The 21,356-nt window shown below is 37.4% G+C and overlaps 1 protein-coding gene across 3 annotated transcripts in view; it reads right to left on the bottom strand.

Annotated features, from left to right (window-relative positions):
- Positions 1-21,356, bottom strand: part of LOC123319422 (G-protein-signaling modulator 2) — a 174,277-nt gene that overhangs the window by 72,200 nt on the left and 80,721 nt on the right. For all 3 annotated transcript variants that reach the window (XM_044906394.1, XM_044906387.1, XM_044906401.1), the window contains exon 8: positions 11,478-11,760. In XM_044906394.1, coding sequence (XP_044762329.1) covers positions 11,478-11,760 — 283 coding nt within the window. The remainder of the gene's footprint in view (positions 1-11,477; positions 11,761-21,356) is intronic.

Raw genomic sequence — 21,356 nt, 5'->3', positions numbered from 1 at the left:
TATTTTATTTTCTACTCTACACACCCTGGTGTCTAGGAATGGAACTGAACATTCTTCATCCTCAGTTTCAGCTGTAAATTTTAAATGCTCGTTGAAACTATTAAAAACCTGTAACATCTCTTCGATTCCTGTTGAAGGTAGAGCTATTATAAGGTCATCCACAAATTTCTTTATGAATGCCAGTCTAAAAGTTAATTTTGGTATACAAGAATTCAGCACAAAGTCCATCACGTAAAGAGACAGAATTGGGCTGAGTCTAGAACCCATTATACAACCAAACAATTGCAGATAGAAGTTACCATCAAATATAAAGTAGCCTGATTCCAGGAGGAATGTGATTATTTCTTTAAAATATTCCTTTGGTATATTACAAACTTCTTCAATTTTGTTCCAATTAGATTCAATTGCTTCTAGTACCAGTTCAGTTGTCCGATACCCATTTGCCAATGCCTCCTATCGTTGCAGGCTTCATCATCCAGTCCCCTCTCACTCATTGATTTTCTCACTCCCTCAATCCATGTTTTCTTCGGTCTTCCTCTCTTTCTATGTTCCGGCGGAATCCATCTCATCACTTTCTTTGGTAATCTATGCTCTGCCATCCTTTGGACATGTCCGTACCACACTATCTGCTTCCGCTCTATCAATTCTGTGACCGCTTCCTCTACTCCCATATTATCCCTTATTATCACATTTGGCACCCTCTCCCGTCTTGATGTTCTTGATGCCCGTCTTATTGCGTCCATTTCTGTAGCCTCTATTCTTCTCCTCATCTGCTCTCTCATCCGCCAAGTTTCCGATCCGTATACCAGGGTACTCTTAATCAGGGTATCATATATTCTCATTTTCCTCTGCTTTCCTATCTCTGTGCTCCATAGCACATAACTCTTCGATACAAAAGATATACTTTTCTCGAATGCAGGAAGACAGGGGTTTCAAAGTTTGCAATACCAACATTATACACAAAAGTTGGAAATGGAATAAGATTATTGAGAGGTCAAGACCCACTCAAGGGAATAATAGCTCATCATAAAATCAAAGTCAAAGAGCTGGAGTGCTTTGGAGAAGCTAATATCCGACATATGAATCGATCTTAAGCTAGTAGGAAAATCTATCACGCTAGCAGAACAAAAGATATTAGGAAGCCAGATTAGACAAGCAAAACTGAAGTTTTCATTCGAATATCATATGAGTAAACATATACTTTATATATTTCAAGAGATTGAAAGACCATGACTTGCTGTAAAAATCATCTTCTGCTTTTCTGGAGTCGGCTGAGCTGATGTCGGAAACGGGAGGATTTGTTCATCAAGATGAAGTGATACTAGATACTAGAATACTAGGTAGTATAAGAAGAATATAATGCAAGTGGTCACCTCAACATCTTGCAGGGCTAGCCGTGATCGACGAAAACTCTTATGCACATCTTGTCCGCTTGCAGAATTCATACTTTATCAGGGTATATAGAGAGACACAATGCGAATTCCTTACTTCCATCTGAGAGAAGTTTATGGCTCTCATTTGTACCTCCAAAGACCAAAGCAGTTTTTGAGAACGATAAAGCTCGCATTGCAAATAGGCTTTTTCAACACCTTGGCATATGCCAAGTTGTTGAAAAAGCGTGTATATACACGCAATAAAGCTCGATAAAGTTCTGCCAGAAAAAGAGCTCAAAGAATTTCTGGAATTCTATTCCCTTCGCTGCCAAAAATAATGTGATAGTGAACGAAGAACAGAAAAGTGAAAAATACAAAGGATCAATGTTCGCACAGGGGGCTTCATACCCAGGGCATAAAGTTTGAATGGTAAATCTGATTGAAGAATTTTTAGATCTGAGAACTAATAACGTTACTGAATTGGAGATTATTCTGGCCTGCAGAACTCTGGCAGAATGAAGAACTATCTCAAGAACGTGGGGACAACACCTGGTTCTGTCACTAGGGCAAGAAAAAGGGTTCTGGACGTGACAATGGTCAACGCAGCTTCCAGAAGAAGTGTTAAAGTTTGGGAAATGGTGACCAAACCATCAATCTCTGACCATAGGATAAAATAACAGAAGAGGAACTGATCCACCATTAAGATCCATCTGAAGCAAAACTTACAACAGTTCGAAACTAATTGGCCAAACCTCTCGCATTACGATCTGGAACAAAAAGTCGATCAGGGAATTTTAGAGGCCTTCCACTCCAGTTATCCACTCCCGGAAGTTTGAACAAGTGAGGATGCATCTAATTAATCCTATTCGTGCATGGGCTCATGCCGACGATTTTAAAATCTTTGGTGATATAGGCTCTATTGAAGACTGCGTTTCCTGCAGCGTGCTTTGTGGACTCATTCTTGATTTGGTGTGGCAGAAATCAACTACCATTGAACATTTTTGAGTGCAATGTCGCCACGTACACCAGGAAAATGAACTATTCACTGTATAGTTATAGTCTTGATGGCAGCGTCCTGAGCAATAAAACGGAGATAAAAGATCTTGGCGTTGTTTTGATCAAAGTTTTACATTTGTTCCTCATGTTAATCATTCACTTGGTACGAGGCCAAGATTGTATGAATTCATCGTGCGCAATAACAGATATTTTCTGATCCGGAAACCATAATTTTGCTGTTCAATACATTTTTGACGAGCAAACTGGAGTTTGGATGCATTGCTTGGAACCCAATATACGATTACCATACACATCACAATGACATATATTCCGAGAGCTGGCGACGAAATTCGGCAAAAGATTTGTAATGGATCATAATTAAATATGAGTTATTTTTGATGGTGTATATAAATCAGCACCCACGCTAAAAGGTCAGGTAGTGGAATATCTGACGGCGACGCTCTTTGATTTATATAAAATTACAATAACCGTACTTTGGGGTGACTGCTGACTGCCTCTCTTCTATTGATATGTGGTCTGAATATTTTATTCACAAATAATATATGATATTTGAGCAGTAAATGCAGTTTCAGCCAATACAATTCTTTTGAAACAACATCGTCAAGGCAGCAACTTATGTGGTGTACTGACACACCGCGTTTCACTAAAATGACATCTGACCACTTTTTCAAGTTTTCTGTTCTCTGAACTAGTGACAATTTTCAATAATTACAAAATACTTGTAGAGTGTGTTGTAATTTCATATACCTACATCAAAGCGCGTCGCCGCTAGGTGTTCCACTACCTGACCTTGAGAGTGGGTGCTGACTTATGTACACCCTCAATACTAAATCATATTAAATTATGCGCCAGTACAAAACTTCTGCCGAGTTTCGTTGCCAGCTCTCGGACTAATGGAGGCTGTTCAGAGAAGTTTTTTCGAGTAAGATCATGCTGTTTTGTTGAATAAATTCGGTGCAGTTAAGCATGATGTCAGGAAGGGCGTTGTTTGTTTGAGATTCCTTCATGGACCCTTGAATGGCACATCTACTCGCTAGAGTAGGATTTCATGTAGGACGCCCAAGTTCTAGACCCTTACGCTTGTTCAACCTTACTACGCCCAGAACAAATATATTTTTTCAGTCATCTGTGTACAATATGATTTGTTCTAAATTCAATCAGATCTCGCATCTCTGTGATATACACTTTGACAGACGGTCCTTATTAATTAATATATAACCAGGTCATATATACAAGAGTTTACATAATTTGTAGAACTTTTCAATTTTTGTGGTAATGTCACTTCTAATCCCACAGCACTCAGAATACAAATGGTCATGGCAAAAGGAGTAATCAACCCCACAATATCGCTCAATAAGCCAGACGGATAATTCACCGAAGGAGAACAGGAACGAGCTTTCAGTTTTCCCAAAACAACCTTCACAGGTAGCAATACACAGCAATATAGACCAAGAATCCTCGTAAGGAAGATTGGGATATTTAAAAGACGATGTTTGGAGTGGGCAATGAACACCTTCAATGTCCATGATTGGACGAGAATGGTGGATGATGGGCGGCCAGTTGATGTCCTCTACTTGGACCTCTCCCGGGCATTTGACCGTGTTCCCTTCAGGCGGCTCTTGCACAAACTCGAGCACATCGGAGTCAGAGGCAAGCTCTTGGAATGGATTGGAGCGTTTCTGCGGGGTAGGCATTTTCGAGTGAAGGTCTCCGATATTGTTTCAATGCTCAGAATGGTGTCGAGTGGAGTGCCCCAGGGTACAGTTTTGGGTCCAATTTTGTTACTTGTTTAACTGGCAGACCTCCCCCCACTACTTCAATCCAAGTGTTCTCAATACGCTGATGACCTGAAGCTGTACGCAGATCCCAGAACTGATTACCGGACTCTCCAGGATGACCTGAACTCTGTTGCTGAGTGGTGTGACGCATGGCTGATGTCGGTGAACGTTTCGAAGTGTAGAGTTCTTCATATAGGGAAAAACAATCCACTCTTTCCCTACTACTTAAATGGGTCGCCGATCCAGAGTGCTGATTCTCATGTGGATTTGGGTTTGGTTGTGAACAGAACGCTAACATGGTCTGACCATATAGCGAATATCTCAGCAAAAGCGAAGAAGATGCTATACCTGTTCTACAAGTCATTCCCAAGTATGGACATCACAACATGCTTCCTTCTGTATAAGACGTACATTCGACCGGTGTTGGAGTTCGCTGGGCCGGTTTGGTATCCGATCTATCAGTACGATGGAGACCTCCTGAAATCGGTGCAGCGCTTTGCAACGAGATTGCCCTATGGATATCTCCGTCCTGACTATCCAACGCGACTGAAGATCTTCTCCTTGCCAACTGTTGAGGATCGTAGACTACGTGGGGATCTCGTCGTGACGTACCGAGCTCTTCACGGACATTTTGGGGTGGATCTGTCTCACGTGTTCCCACTTAACCTCAATAACGCTCTACGTGGTCACAACTTCAAGCTCGCCAAGGAGGTTTTCAGGACAACAAGCCGCCAGAAGTTTCTGCCCAACAGACTGTTCAGTGTTTGGAACAGCTTACCGGTTGAGGTTGTGAACGCTAGTAGTGTGAACTCTTTCAAAAATAGATATGACGATTGATGTGCTCTGATTTCGAGGCAGTGAAAAATATTTTTCGTTTTACTTCGGATTTTGTTCCTCGGATGCTAGAAATTTGTTTTATTGTTTTTCTTTTTTGTAGAGATTTCTCTTTGTTTCAAACATTTCTGCTGGGCCATACTGGTTGTGATTTTGTCTCCATTATTGTATTGAGTCATAAAAGGCTAATAGGCCTCGACTCTATTTTTGTATTTAATAATAATAATAATTATCTATATAGATCACCAGAAGTGTAAAGAAAAATCCTAGAAGAGATTCGTCTTCATTTGCTGAAGATAACCAGAAGCTGCTTAGAATGAGTCATATACACAGAAAATGGAGAAAGACAAAATTTCCCTTCATACCAAAATGGGGACCCACAATCTTCAAAAACAATTAATTCAACATCGTTTCTATTGAAGACGATGAAGAAAGTAGTAGATAACAACATAAGAACATAAAATCTGGAGAATACACCAATTCACAGATGCCAGATGGCCTACAGGACGACCGATCAACAAAAACTGCTCTGTATGACCGTATGACTCTACAGGGTCTTTCACGAGGAACCTCACCCATATTTATACGGGAAACTACTGAACGTATTTTCATGAAATTCAGCACTTATAAGTATTTCACGATGCTGATGAAATCTAAAATATTTTCAAGGCATGAGCACCTCCGGTTTTTCCGGAAATGACGTCAACTTCCGTTTTCAAATTAAAACACCATTTTTTTATTGCAGAAATAGATTCCTTAGAAAATTTCAAGTTATTTTGATAAAACATTTTTCAGTTTTGGTTGGAAAATTCTCTCTGAGCGGGAAAATTCGAAAAAAAAAATCGAAAATAGAGTTCAGCTGAAACAAGAATAACTTCGAGGTTTTTGGATGGAAAATTTTCATTATTGGAATTTTTCAAGATGTAAGATTGATGTATCCACTTTAAAAATCGAAATCGCGATTCATGATACAGGGGGTAAAAAAATCGCTTTCAAAGTTAGGGACGACAAAATCGTGAAAAATCAATTTTTCCAATTAGAACCCCATTTTTTTATGGCAGATATTGAATCTACGTTAAAAAATAATGTGAGTGTATGCATCACACCCTTGCCCTAAAGTGGATATTTTCTGAGTTATTCACAAAAAACTGTTTTTCGTCTTGAATTTTCAGCTATTTCTTTTCCCTTCACGCCAAAAAGATGAAATTTTCAGGAACTGTTACTTAAACCATGTTTTAGATTTTACTACCCTAATATGCAAGAGAAGAAAGTTACAGGTTGTTCCTAAATAGATGGCGAATTTTGATTCGAATTTGTATCGGAAACCTCTTTATTTCAACTAATCGGCCATCGGTTTTCTCTCCAGTGATAAATAAATAATTCCTTATGAACCATATGCAAAAACTTACCATGTTTTACATTCTTTTTTTTAATGATAGATATCATTAATTACATCTGCCAAATTCCTCTTTATTCAGTAGCATTTTGTGTTTACTATTAATTTGGTGATAATTCGTATTAAGTTATAAAATCGATCACTATGCCTAATTTTACCAATGGAGATTATTTAAATCTCATTCTACTTCATGGAGAATGTAATAAAGTTGTAGATAGAACGATTCGACTGTTTATTGAGAGGTTTCCTGACCGACCCAGACCAACGAGAGATACCATTAACAGAACCCTGACAAACTTGAGAAATGTCGGATCTTTCGTTAAGAAAATTATACACAGAGAAAAAAAGTGAAGTAGAAGATGAGAACAACGAAATTACAGTTCTTGCATATTTTCGTGTGAATCCTCAAAATTCTCTCAAAGATGCCGAGATTGATCTGGGATTATCTCAATCGAGTGTTTGGAGAATATAAAAAAAACATAAAATGCACCCATATAATATAAATTCAATAGGGTACAGCATTTGAAGGAAACTGATTTCGTCAGGAGAACAGAGTTTTGCGAAGCTATGATGATTCGATTTCAAGAGAATGAAAACTTTTTGGACTGTATAATTTGGACAGATGAATCTAAATTCACAAAGAATGGTTCTTTCAATAGGCATAACAGTCATTATTGGGATGAAGAGAACAACCACCACTTCAGACAATGGAACTTTCAAGAGACCTGGAGTTTCAATGTTTTTTGCGCCATCAAAAATAATGCAATTCTCGATGTTCACATTTATGATGGGACTTTAACTGGTAAGATAGAACACTACACATGTTTGCATTATTTAAAGAATGTTCTCCCTTAGGAGATAGATATTCTGACATATTGACTCAAATAATTGAGCCGCTAGTACAGAACCATAATGACTTATGGTATCAACAAGATGGCGCGCCTCCACACAATTCACTCAATGTGTCAAATATTCTCTACAAGTCTACAGGCTATTTGAAGATCGATGGTTGGCGAACAATGGTCCACATCTTTGGCCACCACGTTCTCCCGATTTAACTCCCTTAGACTATTATGTTTGGAGTAAGATAAAAAATATGGTCTACTCAACTCCCCTGACTGATAAAGAGGACTGCATAGAACGAGTCAGAAATGCGTTCAGGTTTGTTTAGATTTTTAGATTCATAGTTTTGAAACTCAATTTGGTTTTTAAACACTTTTGCAGATCTCTTCCTCCCGATGAAATAAGAAGGGCAACGCACGAAGCATTCCTGAGACGTATAAATAAATGTCTAGAAATTAACGGTCAAAACTTTGAGCACCTTTTCTAGTTATAACTGCGAGAGTTTGCCATGGTTCTCCTAATAGTAACTTGAAGTCGGTTTCAAGAAGGGGTGAAAAATCTACAGCATGGTTCAAATAACAGTTCCTGCAAATTTCTTCTTTTTGGCGTGAAGGGAAAAGAAATAGTTGAAAATTCAAGACGAAAAACAGTTTTTTGTAAATAACTCAGAAAATACCCATTTTAGGGCAAGGGTGTGATGCATACACTCACATTATTTTTTAACGTAGATTCAATATCTGCCATAAAAAAATGAGGTTCTAATTTGAAAAAATTGATTTTTCACGATTTTGTCATCCCTAACTTTGAAAGCGATTTTTTCACCCCCTGTATCATAAATCGCAATTTCGAATATTAAAGTGGATACATCAATCTTACATCTTGAAAAATACAAAAAATGAAAATTTTCCATCCAAAAACCTCGAAGTTATTCTTGTTTCAGCGGAACTCTATTTTCGATTTTTTTTTCGAATTTTTCCGCTCAGAGAGAATTTTCCAACCAAAACTGAAAAATGTTACATCAAAATAGCTTGAAATTTTCTAAGGAATCTATTTCTGCAATAAAAAAATGGTGTTCTAATTTGAAAAACGGAAGTTGACGTCATTTCCGGAAAAACCGGAGGTGCTCATGCCTTGAAAATATTTTAGATTTCATCAGCATCGTGAAATACTTATAAGTGCTGAATTTCATGAAAATACGTTTAGTAGTTTCCCGTATAAATATGGGTGAGGTTCCTCGTGAAAGACCCTGTATAGCTGGTACCTCGGGAACTAAAGGAAATGAAGAGGCAAATACACTTGCCTCTAGCAACAAGGAAAGTTGACGTTTATTCATCCAGTGGAATAAAAAAATTTCAATTCACAAGTGAAATGAGATGACATGAGCATAAGCGGATAAAGCGATACCTTTCATGTCAATTTATAAATCCGATAATTCTCTGGAAAGTGTTATCGTTTGATTTCTAATTGAAGTGGAATAAAATTCACGTGAGTTATAATTTTTTTTCATTCGAAAAAATAATAATGACAATATCAGTCAAAAGCACACCATAGGGGCACTTCAATCGGACCTACTATTGCTCTAGAGACAGAATCCAATTCTTCACCTAACAGACTTTCGGGATGACCTTGGAGCCTAGGAAGTTAAATCATTTCAGTTGTGCAAATACAACTTGGTTTACTTGTGTATACACAGTTGCCAGATTTAGGACGCAACATTATGCGTCATGTGAAAGATGTATATTGACTGTATATCAGTTTTCATCATTTGAAGCGCCCCCGAAGCGGAATTTGCGTGAACTAAAAATATACTTTAGGTTTCATGAGGAGCACTTTACTGCGTCTGGAGATATGTTTTTCAACATAGAATAACTCCTTTATCAGAAGATGAATGAAAACTATAGTTGTTCCAAAGATAGCTCTCGACGTCCTTCACGATTTGCGACCACCCCTGTCGTTGAATCGCTCGAAATACCAGAGAAAACTTTGAAAAACAATGCTGCGTCCGGTATACGGACGCAGTAATATTCAGGACGCAATAGTGTATGGCCCAAAGACAATGTATGGACGCAACATAGTATGCTGGATAAATATATATATATATATATATATATATATATATATATATATATATATATATATATATATATTATTCTTGAGGTACCGAGGAAGTAAAGGAGTTTTGGATGAACCAATCACCAAGCACTTGACAATCGTAAAGTACAAAAACAATCACAACACTAACATTAAGTGAAATATTCGTCGTTAATTTATAAGCAATATTTTCGAGAACTATGCAATATTGGAGCAAAATGACAAACATTGATAGAGAATTGTCGAGTGACATCGAATGTCGAATGGCTTCTACCCGTTCGTCTTTTTGGCTATGAAAATTTGTCTAACGCGACATTTGAGAATACCAAATTTCTATTTCATTCGTCATGTGAGTGATGTCGCATGCGAGAATGACCCAATAGACATTTGAGAATCGGGCCTCAGGTCGTTTCTGATGGCTAAGCCTACGCCATGTTGTCTGATTTCGCGTTCCGGCAAGCCCTTCCAGAAAAAAGTATACGCTTGTTCTACCAAGCTACCTTCGTCCGAAAAGCGTGTCTCGCTGAGTTCGTTCCAGTTCCTTATCGATAAGGGCAGTTCGTCTCTCTGGTCGGTCGGCCTTAGGGTTGTCTAGCAAGGTTCTAACGTTCCATGCTGCAAAAGTTATGGGCTTTTCATTGGTGGTTGTACGATGATTCACTCGCTCAGGCACCCTCCCCCGGAGATCCGAATGGAAGGATATTTTACCTCCGGGTACAAATTTTGTCCTGTTCGACTGATCCATCTTTTTGTAGGAGCTGCGTTAGAAGGTACTTTAAAGCTGCACTGGTAACACTCTCAGTGCAACTTTGGTTGCGGTTTCGACTAGATTATCTTGTGGCACAGGTATCCTAGGACGACAAGGTCTAAGACGTAACTTAAGCAACGCAGAGAGCCATTTCCTGCTCAAGCCAATATTTAGGCTATGTAATTGTGGGAAACAGAGTTATACCGCTCATGTTCGGGCGATATATCGTATCGACAAAAAAGTGATATCGTTCTATCACTAATCCTTATAATATCTTATTCTATTTTCCATGCACCCAAACACAATTGTAACAGAAATAACAGGAATCTCCCAATTTTCCCAAAATGTTGTTGTATTTAGCCTATTTTTGAAAATTCGGGAAGGAAATCAGTAAAACGAGCATTTTGTAAACACAACGTGGGCATGACTCTCGATGATTTTTTGAATTAGGAACAACAACTCAATAAAGCATGCTATGGATTGAATATTCTGAAAAGGTCCTTCACTTCCAACACGCTAATTGGCATGTATTATGCTTATGTATATTCAATTGTTGGTTACGCAATTTCCGTTTGATTTCATGCTAATCGTATATTCGTTGGACAGAAGCGAGCATTGAGAATCACCTATGGCTTGAGCTATAGACAGAGTTGCAGGGAAACATTAACGAAAAATCAGATTCTCACTGTCCCATGCATTTATATCTATATGTTGTCCTCCCGTGTACATAATGAAAGGAATAGATTCAGAAAAAAGTAGGATATTCATAGTTATGAGACAAGAAATAAGGATAACTTAGATCTGGTGAAATAAAATAAAAAAAAATTCAAAAAAATCAGCTTATTAGCCGGCGTATCTATTGACAAAGTCATCAAAGAATATTGTGGAGCCGAATGGTTGACATGCTTGTTCCGGATCCCTGGATCGACTTGTGACAATTTTTATTATGATTCCAACGATTTATTTCTTTTTTTATGATTGCATTTTTCATCTTTTTATGTCAAAACTGCGAATGTTTTTGAATTGTATGATATTCTTATACACAGTTATATATTTGTCTATTGTATTCTTTTTCTGATGTGTCAATGCTGTTTTTTTTAGGTTCATATGACAAACTAAATACTTACTTGCTTATTTACTACCAATACCACCGTTCGTATATGTGACGTTGAAATAGAACATTTTAATCTACTCTCTAAATTTCACTTCAATTATGATGAGCGACAACGATGCTTCCTTATAGATAGCCAACTTCAAGCTATCCCAAGAATGGTTGGACTGTATAACATTACACCGTGAAAAATAATCGGCGGAGTTACCCTATCCTGTCATTGCTAGATAAATGAACTACCATCCAAGATTGAACCCGTGAACAAGGCTAATAACATATAAACTACCTTTGATTAACATGCGGAACAGAAGCTCTTTGGTCATCCATTCTTCCACCTTGAATTCGCATAATCAATGAGAAGAAATCTTCATCTGGGACGGTTGCGCCACTCTTTTGTTGAGGTACTGGGTTATCGTTTTCTTCATTGTCTACAATAGGAGCTGGCAATTGGGAGCGTTGATCTTCAAGACGGTTATCTTGACACCTCACCAATTGATCCAAAAATGTATCGTCAGGAATACTGTTATTCCTTGAATTCGCCAATCTTTGAAGAGAGCTAGCCTGAAGACCTATAAAACACGGAATTTAAATTGATATATCTATATTTTTGAAGCTCAAAATTGAGATGAATGATAAGAATATTTCACAAAATTGAATTTTTGAGATCTTTGTGTTATTGGGTAATTAATCTTTTTAGCGAGCAATAACGTCCACATATTCCACATATTCTTCTAAATATCTAAAACATAACACGTTCTTCAGCTTCAAAGTTCTAAAATACGCATAGTTAAATTAACTTATTTGAACTCTAAACTTTAAATTGTATTAGACTGTGCGAGCTAAATCTCGCCCTTTAAATGTATCATTGTTTAAGTTGTAATTACGTTTTGATAAATAAAGACCTTTATTATTATTATTATTATTATATTGAACAGGGAAGCCATTTTAGCATAATAATGCTTTCAAAAACAATAGCACACATGTCATGTATTCCGCAGTTACTATATCGTGAAAAATGCTCGAACATGTCAATTTTTATTTTAAATAACGCGCTTTTTCATGTATAATTGACGACCTTGTAATGCGTCCTCTGCGAAGAGACGAGAGGAGTTAAGTTTTTTGAATGGAGTCCCTAACATTTGGTACCTTTTGTTGAGGACGATTTGGACATTCAGGATTTTTTTAATTATTTTTTTTTCATTATAAGGTTTATGTGGTTTGATGATCTATTGTCCACATAGGTATTTTATCTCTTACACAACAGATCACTGGATATTAATAGCAAAGAAAGGTTTGGTTTCTCGGGCTTTGCTGGTTTTCCGTCCGCTTCCCATTCCGCACAATCTCTTATTTTGTGTCCTGCTTCATGAAGAACATCTTGTCTGCTTTCACACTTTTTTTTCAATGCTTTCTCATATGCACATCACTGGCCTATTATTGAATTACTGAATTATTGAATTATATAATCTTCACTAACATGAGTTGTTTTTATTTAACTACTACACGTGATTCGCCATCACAGTAGAATCTTCAGGTGCGCGAAGGTAAACTGAATTAATAAGAATTAATTCAGATGTATACCAGCCGCCGATATAAATCTCAACAAATATATATGAATTATTCGGTACCGAACGTGAAATTACATAAATAAGCAATTAACTATACTTCTGATTATCTAGAGGGATAATAATAGTTCAAAGAATATTCGAAGAGATTATAGAACAAATCGGAGGGTCTGTCGGTAAATATAGAAAATGTAGATAGAATTATTTCCCTTCTTTTATCTTCTTCAGGACAGAAAAAGGATTTATTTTCAATTTTGGACGAATTGTTGGGTTTGTATCTCAACTTCACCTTGCGTTCTAAGGTAATGTGTTCTTGAGGACGCGAGGGTTGAGACTTAGATGCCGATCATGTGTGAATGAACGTTTATTTTTCTAACTCACATGGTTGGCACGACAAGGGCCTTAAAATAGAAGTAAACGAATAAACGAATCCTGCCTACCTGAAGCTCCACAGGAATCTGTCCTTTCCAAGATAACAAGCGAAAAGGTGAAAGTAATTGAGAACTTCCAGGATATTACAGTTCATTGAATGAACCCATGCAAAAGACTGTCTCTTCTCGACAGACGTCAAACTCTCTAGCAGGTGTTCTCGCGGCAAAAATTAAAATAAATCTGCTATATAAAATAATTGATTTCCTCAATTAAACGAATTCGGAATTCCAATATAATTTGTGAATTTAGTAGCGCTTCAATTTGTGTGAGAACTGTATATAGTTCTTCATACGTGAAAATTTGATTACCGATAACTCTTAAGAGATATGACTTAACGGATTTGATTCCGGATTCCCAAATTCCCCCGTAATGAGGACCTGAAGGTGGATTGAAACTCCACTCTAACCCGGGTGTCCAATGGAAGCGCTTAAGCGAAACGAGCGTGAACGTGCGGCAAGCCGCTACACATCCCAAATAATTAGAAATATGAATAACTTATTTCAATATCTGTCGCGAGAGTAGCACATGCACGCCCGCTGAGCTCATCCATTTCAGTCCGGTTAAATTAAGATTCAATAAGGATTTTGTGCCTATAAAAGATTTCTATTGTTTTGATGGCTTCATCAGTGACCGAATTAAATCATCTTGGGTTTTTTCCTTCAAAGGAATTGAGCATAACTTTTGACGGCCAAGAAATGTGACCTGAAATGGGGGTTTTTTGCAGTTTTTCAACCATGTGTCTTCAAGAAATACGGATATCGACTTGGGAGAAAAGCTAGTGTACAAATAAGTTTCCGCGGTTTGTCAAAAGATGGCCCCACCAGAAGGTTATGGAGAAATTGTCAGATGTAAAACGTAATATCCCAAGTTTAGTCATCTGGCAACACCATAACCTTAAAGTACTAGTGATTCCGTATCAGCATCACGTAATTTTTTTCGTGCAAAAATGTCAAGTTTTATTCCGAATAAGCATCATTTGCGGGAACTTTTGATTTACTTCTTTAATGTGAAAAAATCTGCAGCTGAGGCGCATCGATTGCTTCTAGAAGCATATGGTGAAGCTGCTTTAAGTGAGAGAAGTTGTCAGGAATGGTTTCAAAAGTTTAAGAACGGTTAGTTTGACGTTAAAGACAAAGAACGCAGTGGAAGGCCGAAAGTGTACGAAGACATGGAATTAGAAGCACTATTGGAGGAAGATTCGTCCCAAACGCAAAAAGAACTTGCACTTACTCTACAAGTGACTCAACAAGCAATTTCACATCGTTTAAAATCGTTAGGAATGATTCAAAAACAAGGAAATTGGGTTCCATATGAACTAAAGCCGAGAGACGTTGAACGCCGATTATGCATGAGTGAAATGCTGCTTGCCAGGAATAAAAAAAAGAGTTTTTTGCATCGTATACTCACTGGTGACGAGAAATGGATTCACTACGATAATCCAAAGAAGAGAAAGTCATGGGTTAAGCCCGGCGAACCATCAACATCGACAGCTAAGCCGAATATTCATGGAAAAAAACTCATGCTGTGTATTTGGTGGGATCAGCTTGGTGTCGTGTATTATGAATTGCTGAAACCAAGCGAAACCATTACTGGAGCTCTCTACCGAACACAATTGATGAGATTGAGTCGGGCACTTAAGGAAAAACGCGCCCATTACTACTCCAGACACGACAAAATTATTCTTTTACACGACAATGCTCGTCCACATGTTGCGGCGCCGGTAAAAACATACTTGGAAACACTCAACTGGGAAGTTTTACCCCACCCGCCGTATTCACCAGACTTAGCCCCTTCTGATTATCACCTGTTCCGGTCGATGGCACATGGTCTGTCTGAGCAGCGCTTCACATCATATGAAGACACCAAAAATTGGGTAGATTTGTGGATAGCGTCAAAAGATGAAGAGTTTTTTCGACGGGGTATCCGAATGTTGCCAGAAAGATGGGGAAAAGTAGTGGCAAATGATGGAAAATACTTTGAATAAAACGTAATGTACTTTTCCTTTACAATAAATTCCTAATTTTTTATAAAAAACCGCGGAAACTTATTTGTACACCTAATATACAGCACAGAATTCTACGTCGCATGAGATCAAGTGTGTACTTTTTCTCACTAATGGATCCCAAAGTTAGGAAATTTCTAGAAACATTGTGAAATGTTATGTTTCATTTTAATTTCTCGGAAAATCTTTTAAAGCAGCTTACAAAGAAAAAAGAGATGTATAAAAAAGTTGTAAAACGCATTCATTTTTTTCTAGCACCATACTAAAGAACCCTGAATTTGGAGTAATGAAAAACATGTGTCATTACACAAATACAAGTTTTACGTTAATATCATAGATAACCTATAGATGCGCAACTCTCTGTCTGAATTTGTTTCCTTATAGAGCGACATCTATCGAGTTTTTTCCTTTTTCGCCGGCATGATTTTGGCAGCATTGCTACCAGAATTACAGATGCCTACTGAACTGCCAACGCATTTGGTTTAAATTTCAATACATCAAGATTGAAATTTCGGTCGCGTACCATCACAAATTTATGCCGAAAAAAATTTAATTTCCGACATAAATTAGTAATGATGCGCAGAAGATTTGATACTCGCCAAAAAAATTTCAATTCGTAGATTTGGTAACATCTGATTGGAAAAATTAATCTATAGGAATAAAAGAAGATAATACCTCCTCATATTGGGCTTGAAACTCCTCAACAACAACATCTACTTGCCCCCTGAGTTCTTCCCTAATTTTGAATTGGGTTATTAAAAGGAGTTATTTTGGCGAGGATATTTAGAGTTGAGCGATGAAAAATAGTATTAAATGTTTAGGAGGGTCTCACCAATTTTGTGTGGGCTTCATTTAGCCTGAATTACTTCCAAGCAATCCGAACATTTATTATAATATCATTCATCGTTTTTCTGGCTAAATATCCCGCCACATACGGTTTCCTCGAATCATTTTTCACATTTTTACGTCAAAAGTTTTGACTTCCATCACATTGTTGTTGTTTTTATTCTTTTTCTTCTTTCTCAATCAAAGTTGCTGCTATTAAATAGATATTCGTGAAGAAATCTACTCTAAAATATCTATTCATTGATAGTTAAAAGGAAAAAACTCGATAGATGACACTACTTCTGCCCGAACAAAATCATTTCAAGGGAGTTAACCCCCCCTGGTTAATATTTCAGATTTAAAAAGTCATATATGATGGTGGTCATGGATAGGCAACGACCATAGATTAACTTAAAATATAGATGGATCACTCTGACAAGTGGCGCCATCTATTGTTATGGTACACTAATCAAAAAAAATTATTCTAAATTTGATCGTTAGGTGTCACTGCATTTTGAGCTTTCGATCGTTATCACTCGTGGATGACCGTAATCTCCGCCGAATATTCAAACGACTAATCAAGATATCTATAGACCGACAGACTTAAATGTATATTTGATTACCTATCAATCTACGAATTGACATAATTTTCTAATAAATTATTCAATAAGTCAACGTGTAGCATCTGCCGCGGACGGTTGTTCTTGCGACGCTCTGCATAATCGGTATTTTATATCAATAAAGTGCTCCAACAATTAACAGTCGTCACCATGGATTCGACAAGCGACGGCGATTACACGGAAATGGAGATAGACGACAATGGTACATGGAAGAAGGTACGCCATAAAAGGAGAAAAAACAGGAATCCTAACTCTCCAACATTGCGTAGCCCTAAGAAAAAAACAACTCCATCTGCACCTGAGTCAGCATCGGCGACACCAGCGACAATCTATCGCATAGATTATCAAAAAACACCCGATGGGAATTCCGAAGATGGCACATGTGTGCGTACGAATCTCCCACATACACAACAAACAGAAAAAACAAATAAACAAAACAGGCAAGCTCGAAACATGAACACTTACAATGATATAAGAGGCAATCAAACATCTGCGAAACCAAATACAATGCACAAAACATTCAAAAATTTATTCCATATGAATACACTACCCAACACAACTAGAATACAAATTGCGAACGCTTGGATAAAAATACTACCCGACAACACAGATATAATAACACCAACAAGGCAAGGATTCCTAATCAAATCTGACAATACAAGAGTCAATTTAATTAAAGCTCTGGAACACCTCAAAAAGGATGGAATCATAACGAATTTTACAGAAACAATGGGACATACAACACATAATCCAATAAGAAGATCCTCTGAATCGTACTCTGCTGTAATTTCACATGTAGAGATAGAAATTGAAGAACAAGAAATTGCTACGTTATTGACCAAAAACCAAATAAAATATCGTTACTGCAAGAGGATCATCTCAAAAAAAACAAACCGGCCCTCACTGTTCATTAGAATGATAACAGGAGATATTACATCTTACGAGAGACTCATTAATGAAGGGATTTATTACAAATGCAGGCACTATGTAGTAAAACCCAGTTATCCACCAGACCCTATTCCCATACCCTGCACTAGATGCTCACAGTTCACACATACAACCGAGGACTGTAAGGAACCAATTAAATGCAACAAATGTGGAGGGAATCATAGAGACAACCAATGCGAAACGAACTTACCACAAAAATGTAATGCATGCAATTCAACAGACCACGTTGCATGGTCAACAAAATGTCCCAAACGACCACTAAAACCTATAGATGGGATACCTAACGTGAAAATACGGTCAATCAACAAAAAAAGCTCAGAAATGGACAAAGACAAAACCGAAACGAGTAGAATTCACAAAAGCATCACAATACATGATTACATAATTGAAACATATATAAACAAAATTAACAAACCTAAGAACTCCGATAGACAAGCACTCATCCAGAAACTGCAGAAGCGATTCATGGAAACATATAGAATAAATACTATCCCAACCTTCGTGGGGAACCGTCTCTATGTGCTTATGTTCGACATGAATAAAGAGCCCAGATCAATTGACACTGAACCCTCAGAAGGGGTACAACTCCATCAAGCTATCAATGATTAAGGCAGTCTATTGTAATATAAACAGTATCAATAACAAAAAAGAGTTGATACGCCATTATATAGAAAACAACAACATAAACTGTGCAATGTTTGTAGAAACCAAGACAAGAGAAAACAGCAACTTTCACTACAGAGATTGGAGAACGATATTTAAACACGGAAGTGTTTTGAATCAAAACATCCGGGGAGGAGCACTAGTAATGGCTGAAAAAATGGTTCAAATAGGAAAAAGCAACCCACCACATCTGAATAATGCTTGGAACGATGTTTTACATTTCACCATCCCCTTCAAAGACGATAAAATTCACATATTCTTGATTTACATGCACCACTCTAGTCGGCTGATCGAAGAGAACCTGCTCATTAAAGCATCTCAGTACAAACATTGCATCATTTTGGGAGACTTCAATATAAATACTCGAAGAAAGGTACAGCTAAACAACTTTCTCAGAAACTCTGACTTCACCATACTGGAGACCCCTCCAACATTCTTAATGCAAAACAACCCAGACTCTACACCTGACATGATATTGTGCACAAGAAATATTAAGCAAAACATCCTGGGAATTGAGCTCACTCCTGACTTAGGCTCGAATCATCTGGCGATTGAGTTCACAATAGATACTAAAAAAAATCCCTTGAAATACCCTCAAGAAACCAAATTTATATTTGAAAAATGCAACACAGAGGAAGTCAACAAACAAGTAATGGAAGAAATAAACCTAGAAGCAGAAGTCACACCAGCATATATTACACTGTTTCATAGTACACTGGCAAGAATAATAAAACACCAAACCCCAATTTTGAAGAAGAAGTACTATAGTCAAACACTTCCTCCATACATTATTAAACTAATCAGGGTTAAAAAACAACTATATCGGGAGTACAGTATCAATAAGGATTCAAACCTGAAAACAAAGTTCAACAATCTCAATAAAGACATCCAAAAGCTAATCAACAACTACAGATCCCACAAATACCTACAAGCATGTAAGGAAATTGAAGATCATAAAGGACGAACATACTGGAGAACAATTAAGCAATTATCTAAATACACAACCCACAACTTAAGTAACCCTATACAAGCTAACGGAAAAACTGCGACAAACGACAGAGAGATTACAGAAGCCTTTGCAAAACACTTCCAAAATATCTACAGGAAAACTATTTACAGAGATTTCGATGAAGACCACAAAAAAACAGTAGAGTACTGGTACCAACACAGCTTTCCTTGCACTGAAACAGAAGCTAACATAGAACCTATAACAGAAGAAGAATATTATAAAGCTCTAAACCACGGAAAAAACACAGCCCCCGGTTACGATAACTTGCCCAGGAGAATATTGAGGAAATTGGACCCTAGTATTCACAATACAATAATAAAAATATACAACTTCTGCATCCAAAACTCTTACTTTCCCAACGAATGGAAGAAAGGCATTCTAATTACCATTCCAAAGGCTAAAACGGACCACTCTAAGCTAGAGAATTATCGACCCATCACATTGCTATCTGTACTGGGAAAAACGTTTGAGAAAATTCTATCAGAGAGGATTCGTACTAAGCTAGGACAAGCTGTTCCACCATACCAGTTTGGATTCAAAACCAAAAATTCAACCACTCACCCTTTACTAATCCTAACATCAAACATACAGTGTAACAAGAAAAAGGGAACAAAGTCGGCAGCCCTTTTCATGGACATACAAAAAGCCTTTGATAGTGTCTGGCATGTCGGACTTATATTCAAACTGTTCCACCTTCATTGTCCAATCTATCTCCTGAAAATAGTTAATCAATTTTTAGTAGAGAGAACTATTCAGGTTCGTGTAAAAAACGAAATTTCAGAGCAGTTCACACCACAACAAGGTCTCCCACAAGGCTCAACTCTCTCTCCATTGCTATACAACTTATACTGTCATGACATGTACAATCACAACAACCTAAGAGAACATCGAATCAACGAACAAGCTTACATATTACAATTTGCCGATGATACAGCTTTAATTACTCATGATAAAACAATTGACAAATGCATGGATAAATTACAAGAACTCACAGACGTCACTGTAGCATGGATGAGGCGTTGGAGAATACAGCCAAATCCAAATAAATCAAAATTAATAATTTTCAACCATAAAATCAATGCAAACTCCAAAAATATCCAACTCGGAAACCACATGGTCATACCTACAAACCTGTGCAAGTACCTTGGCATTCAAATAGATAGCAAACTGAGCTTCAAAACACATATTAAAACACAAAAGAAAGCAGCCATCACCAGAGCCGGACACTTTAGATCGCTTACCTACAAAAACTCAGGAATCAGCATCAAAACAGCGAGCACAATTTATAGGATGATCGGCAGGCCTTTATTGGAGTATGGCTCTACGACATTCCTGAATACCCCAAAAACAACACTTAAAAACATCGAAGTAGCAGAAAGAACTTGCCTAAGAAAAATAACTAAACTGAGAAACCCTAACAATCCAATGCATAATCCGTCAAACCAACTCTTATATGACACAACGAATATAGAACCTATATTGGATAGAATAAACCAACTTGGCAAAAAGTTCATCTCAAATCATACGAACAGATATATTGTGGACCCATTGATACATCATTACCATGGAGAAACTAAAGCTAAATTACCTCTGCTACCAGCTTTCGAATATTTGCAATCGTTATGATAACTTTTTTAATATAATATACTATTTTTGTTTAATATAAGCAAATGTAACTGGCTGGAAGACCTAGGTCGATAGCCGTTTGACTGACTGGTCAATAAAGTTTTCTCTCTCTCTCTCTCTCTCTCTCTCTCTCTCTCTCTCTCAATAGGCGAAGCGAAATGTCTGCAAGAGTGAAGTCGTGCTGTGTTGTTGGCTGCAAAAATCGTGATGCAAGAAGGTAATTATGCCACATTACATTGAATTCAAAAGATCTTAAAACCTTTTCCAAACAAGTTCATAGGATGTTCGCTACTTCCCCAAAGTACAATTAAACATCGCCCTACAATACTCTCGAGGAGGCAGGGTTTTCTCACTGAGGTTTCTTCTCTGAGCTCTTGTATCATACGCCGAATTGTATGGTACCTCATTACATCAACCTCTACTGAAACTTTTTCATGTCATACATATGCTTTATTGTTGGATATTCAAAAATGTA

This window comes from Coccinella septempunctata, chromosome 1 (assembly GCF_907165205.1).
Source record: "Coccinella septempunctata chromosome 1, icCocSept1.1, whole genome shotgun sequence".
Taxonomy (NCBI): Eukaryota; Metazoa; Arthropoda; class Insecta; order Coleoptera; family Coccinellidae; genus Coccinella; species Coccinella septempunctata.
The sequence above is the reverse complement of the archived record's forward strand: the minus strand, read 5'-3'. Positions and strand labels throughout refer to the sequence as shown.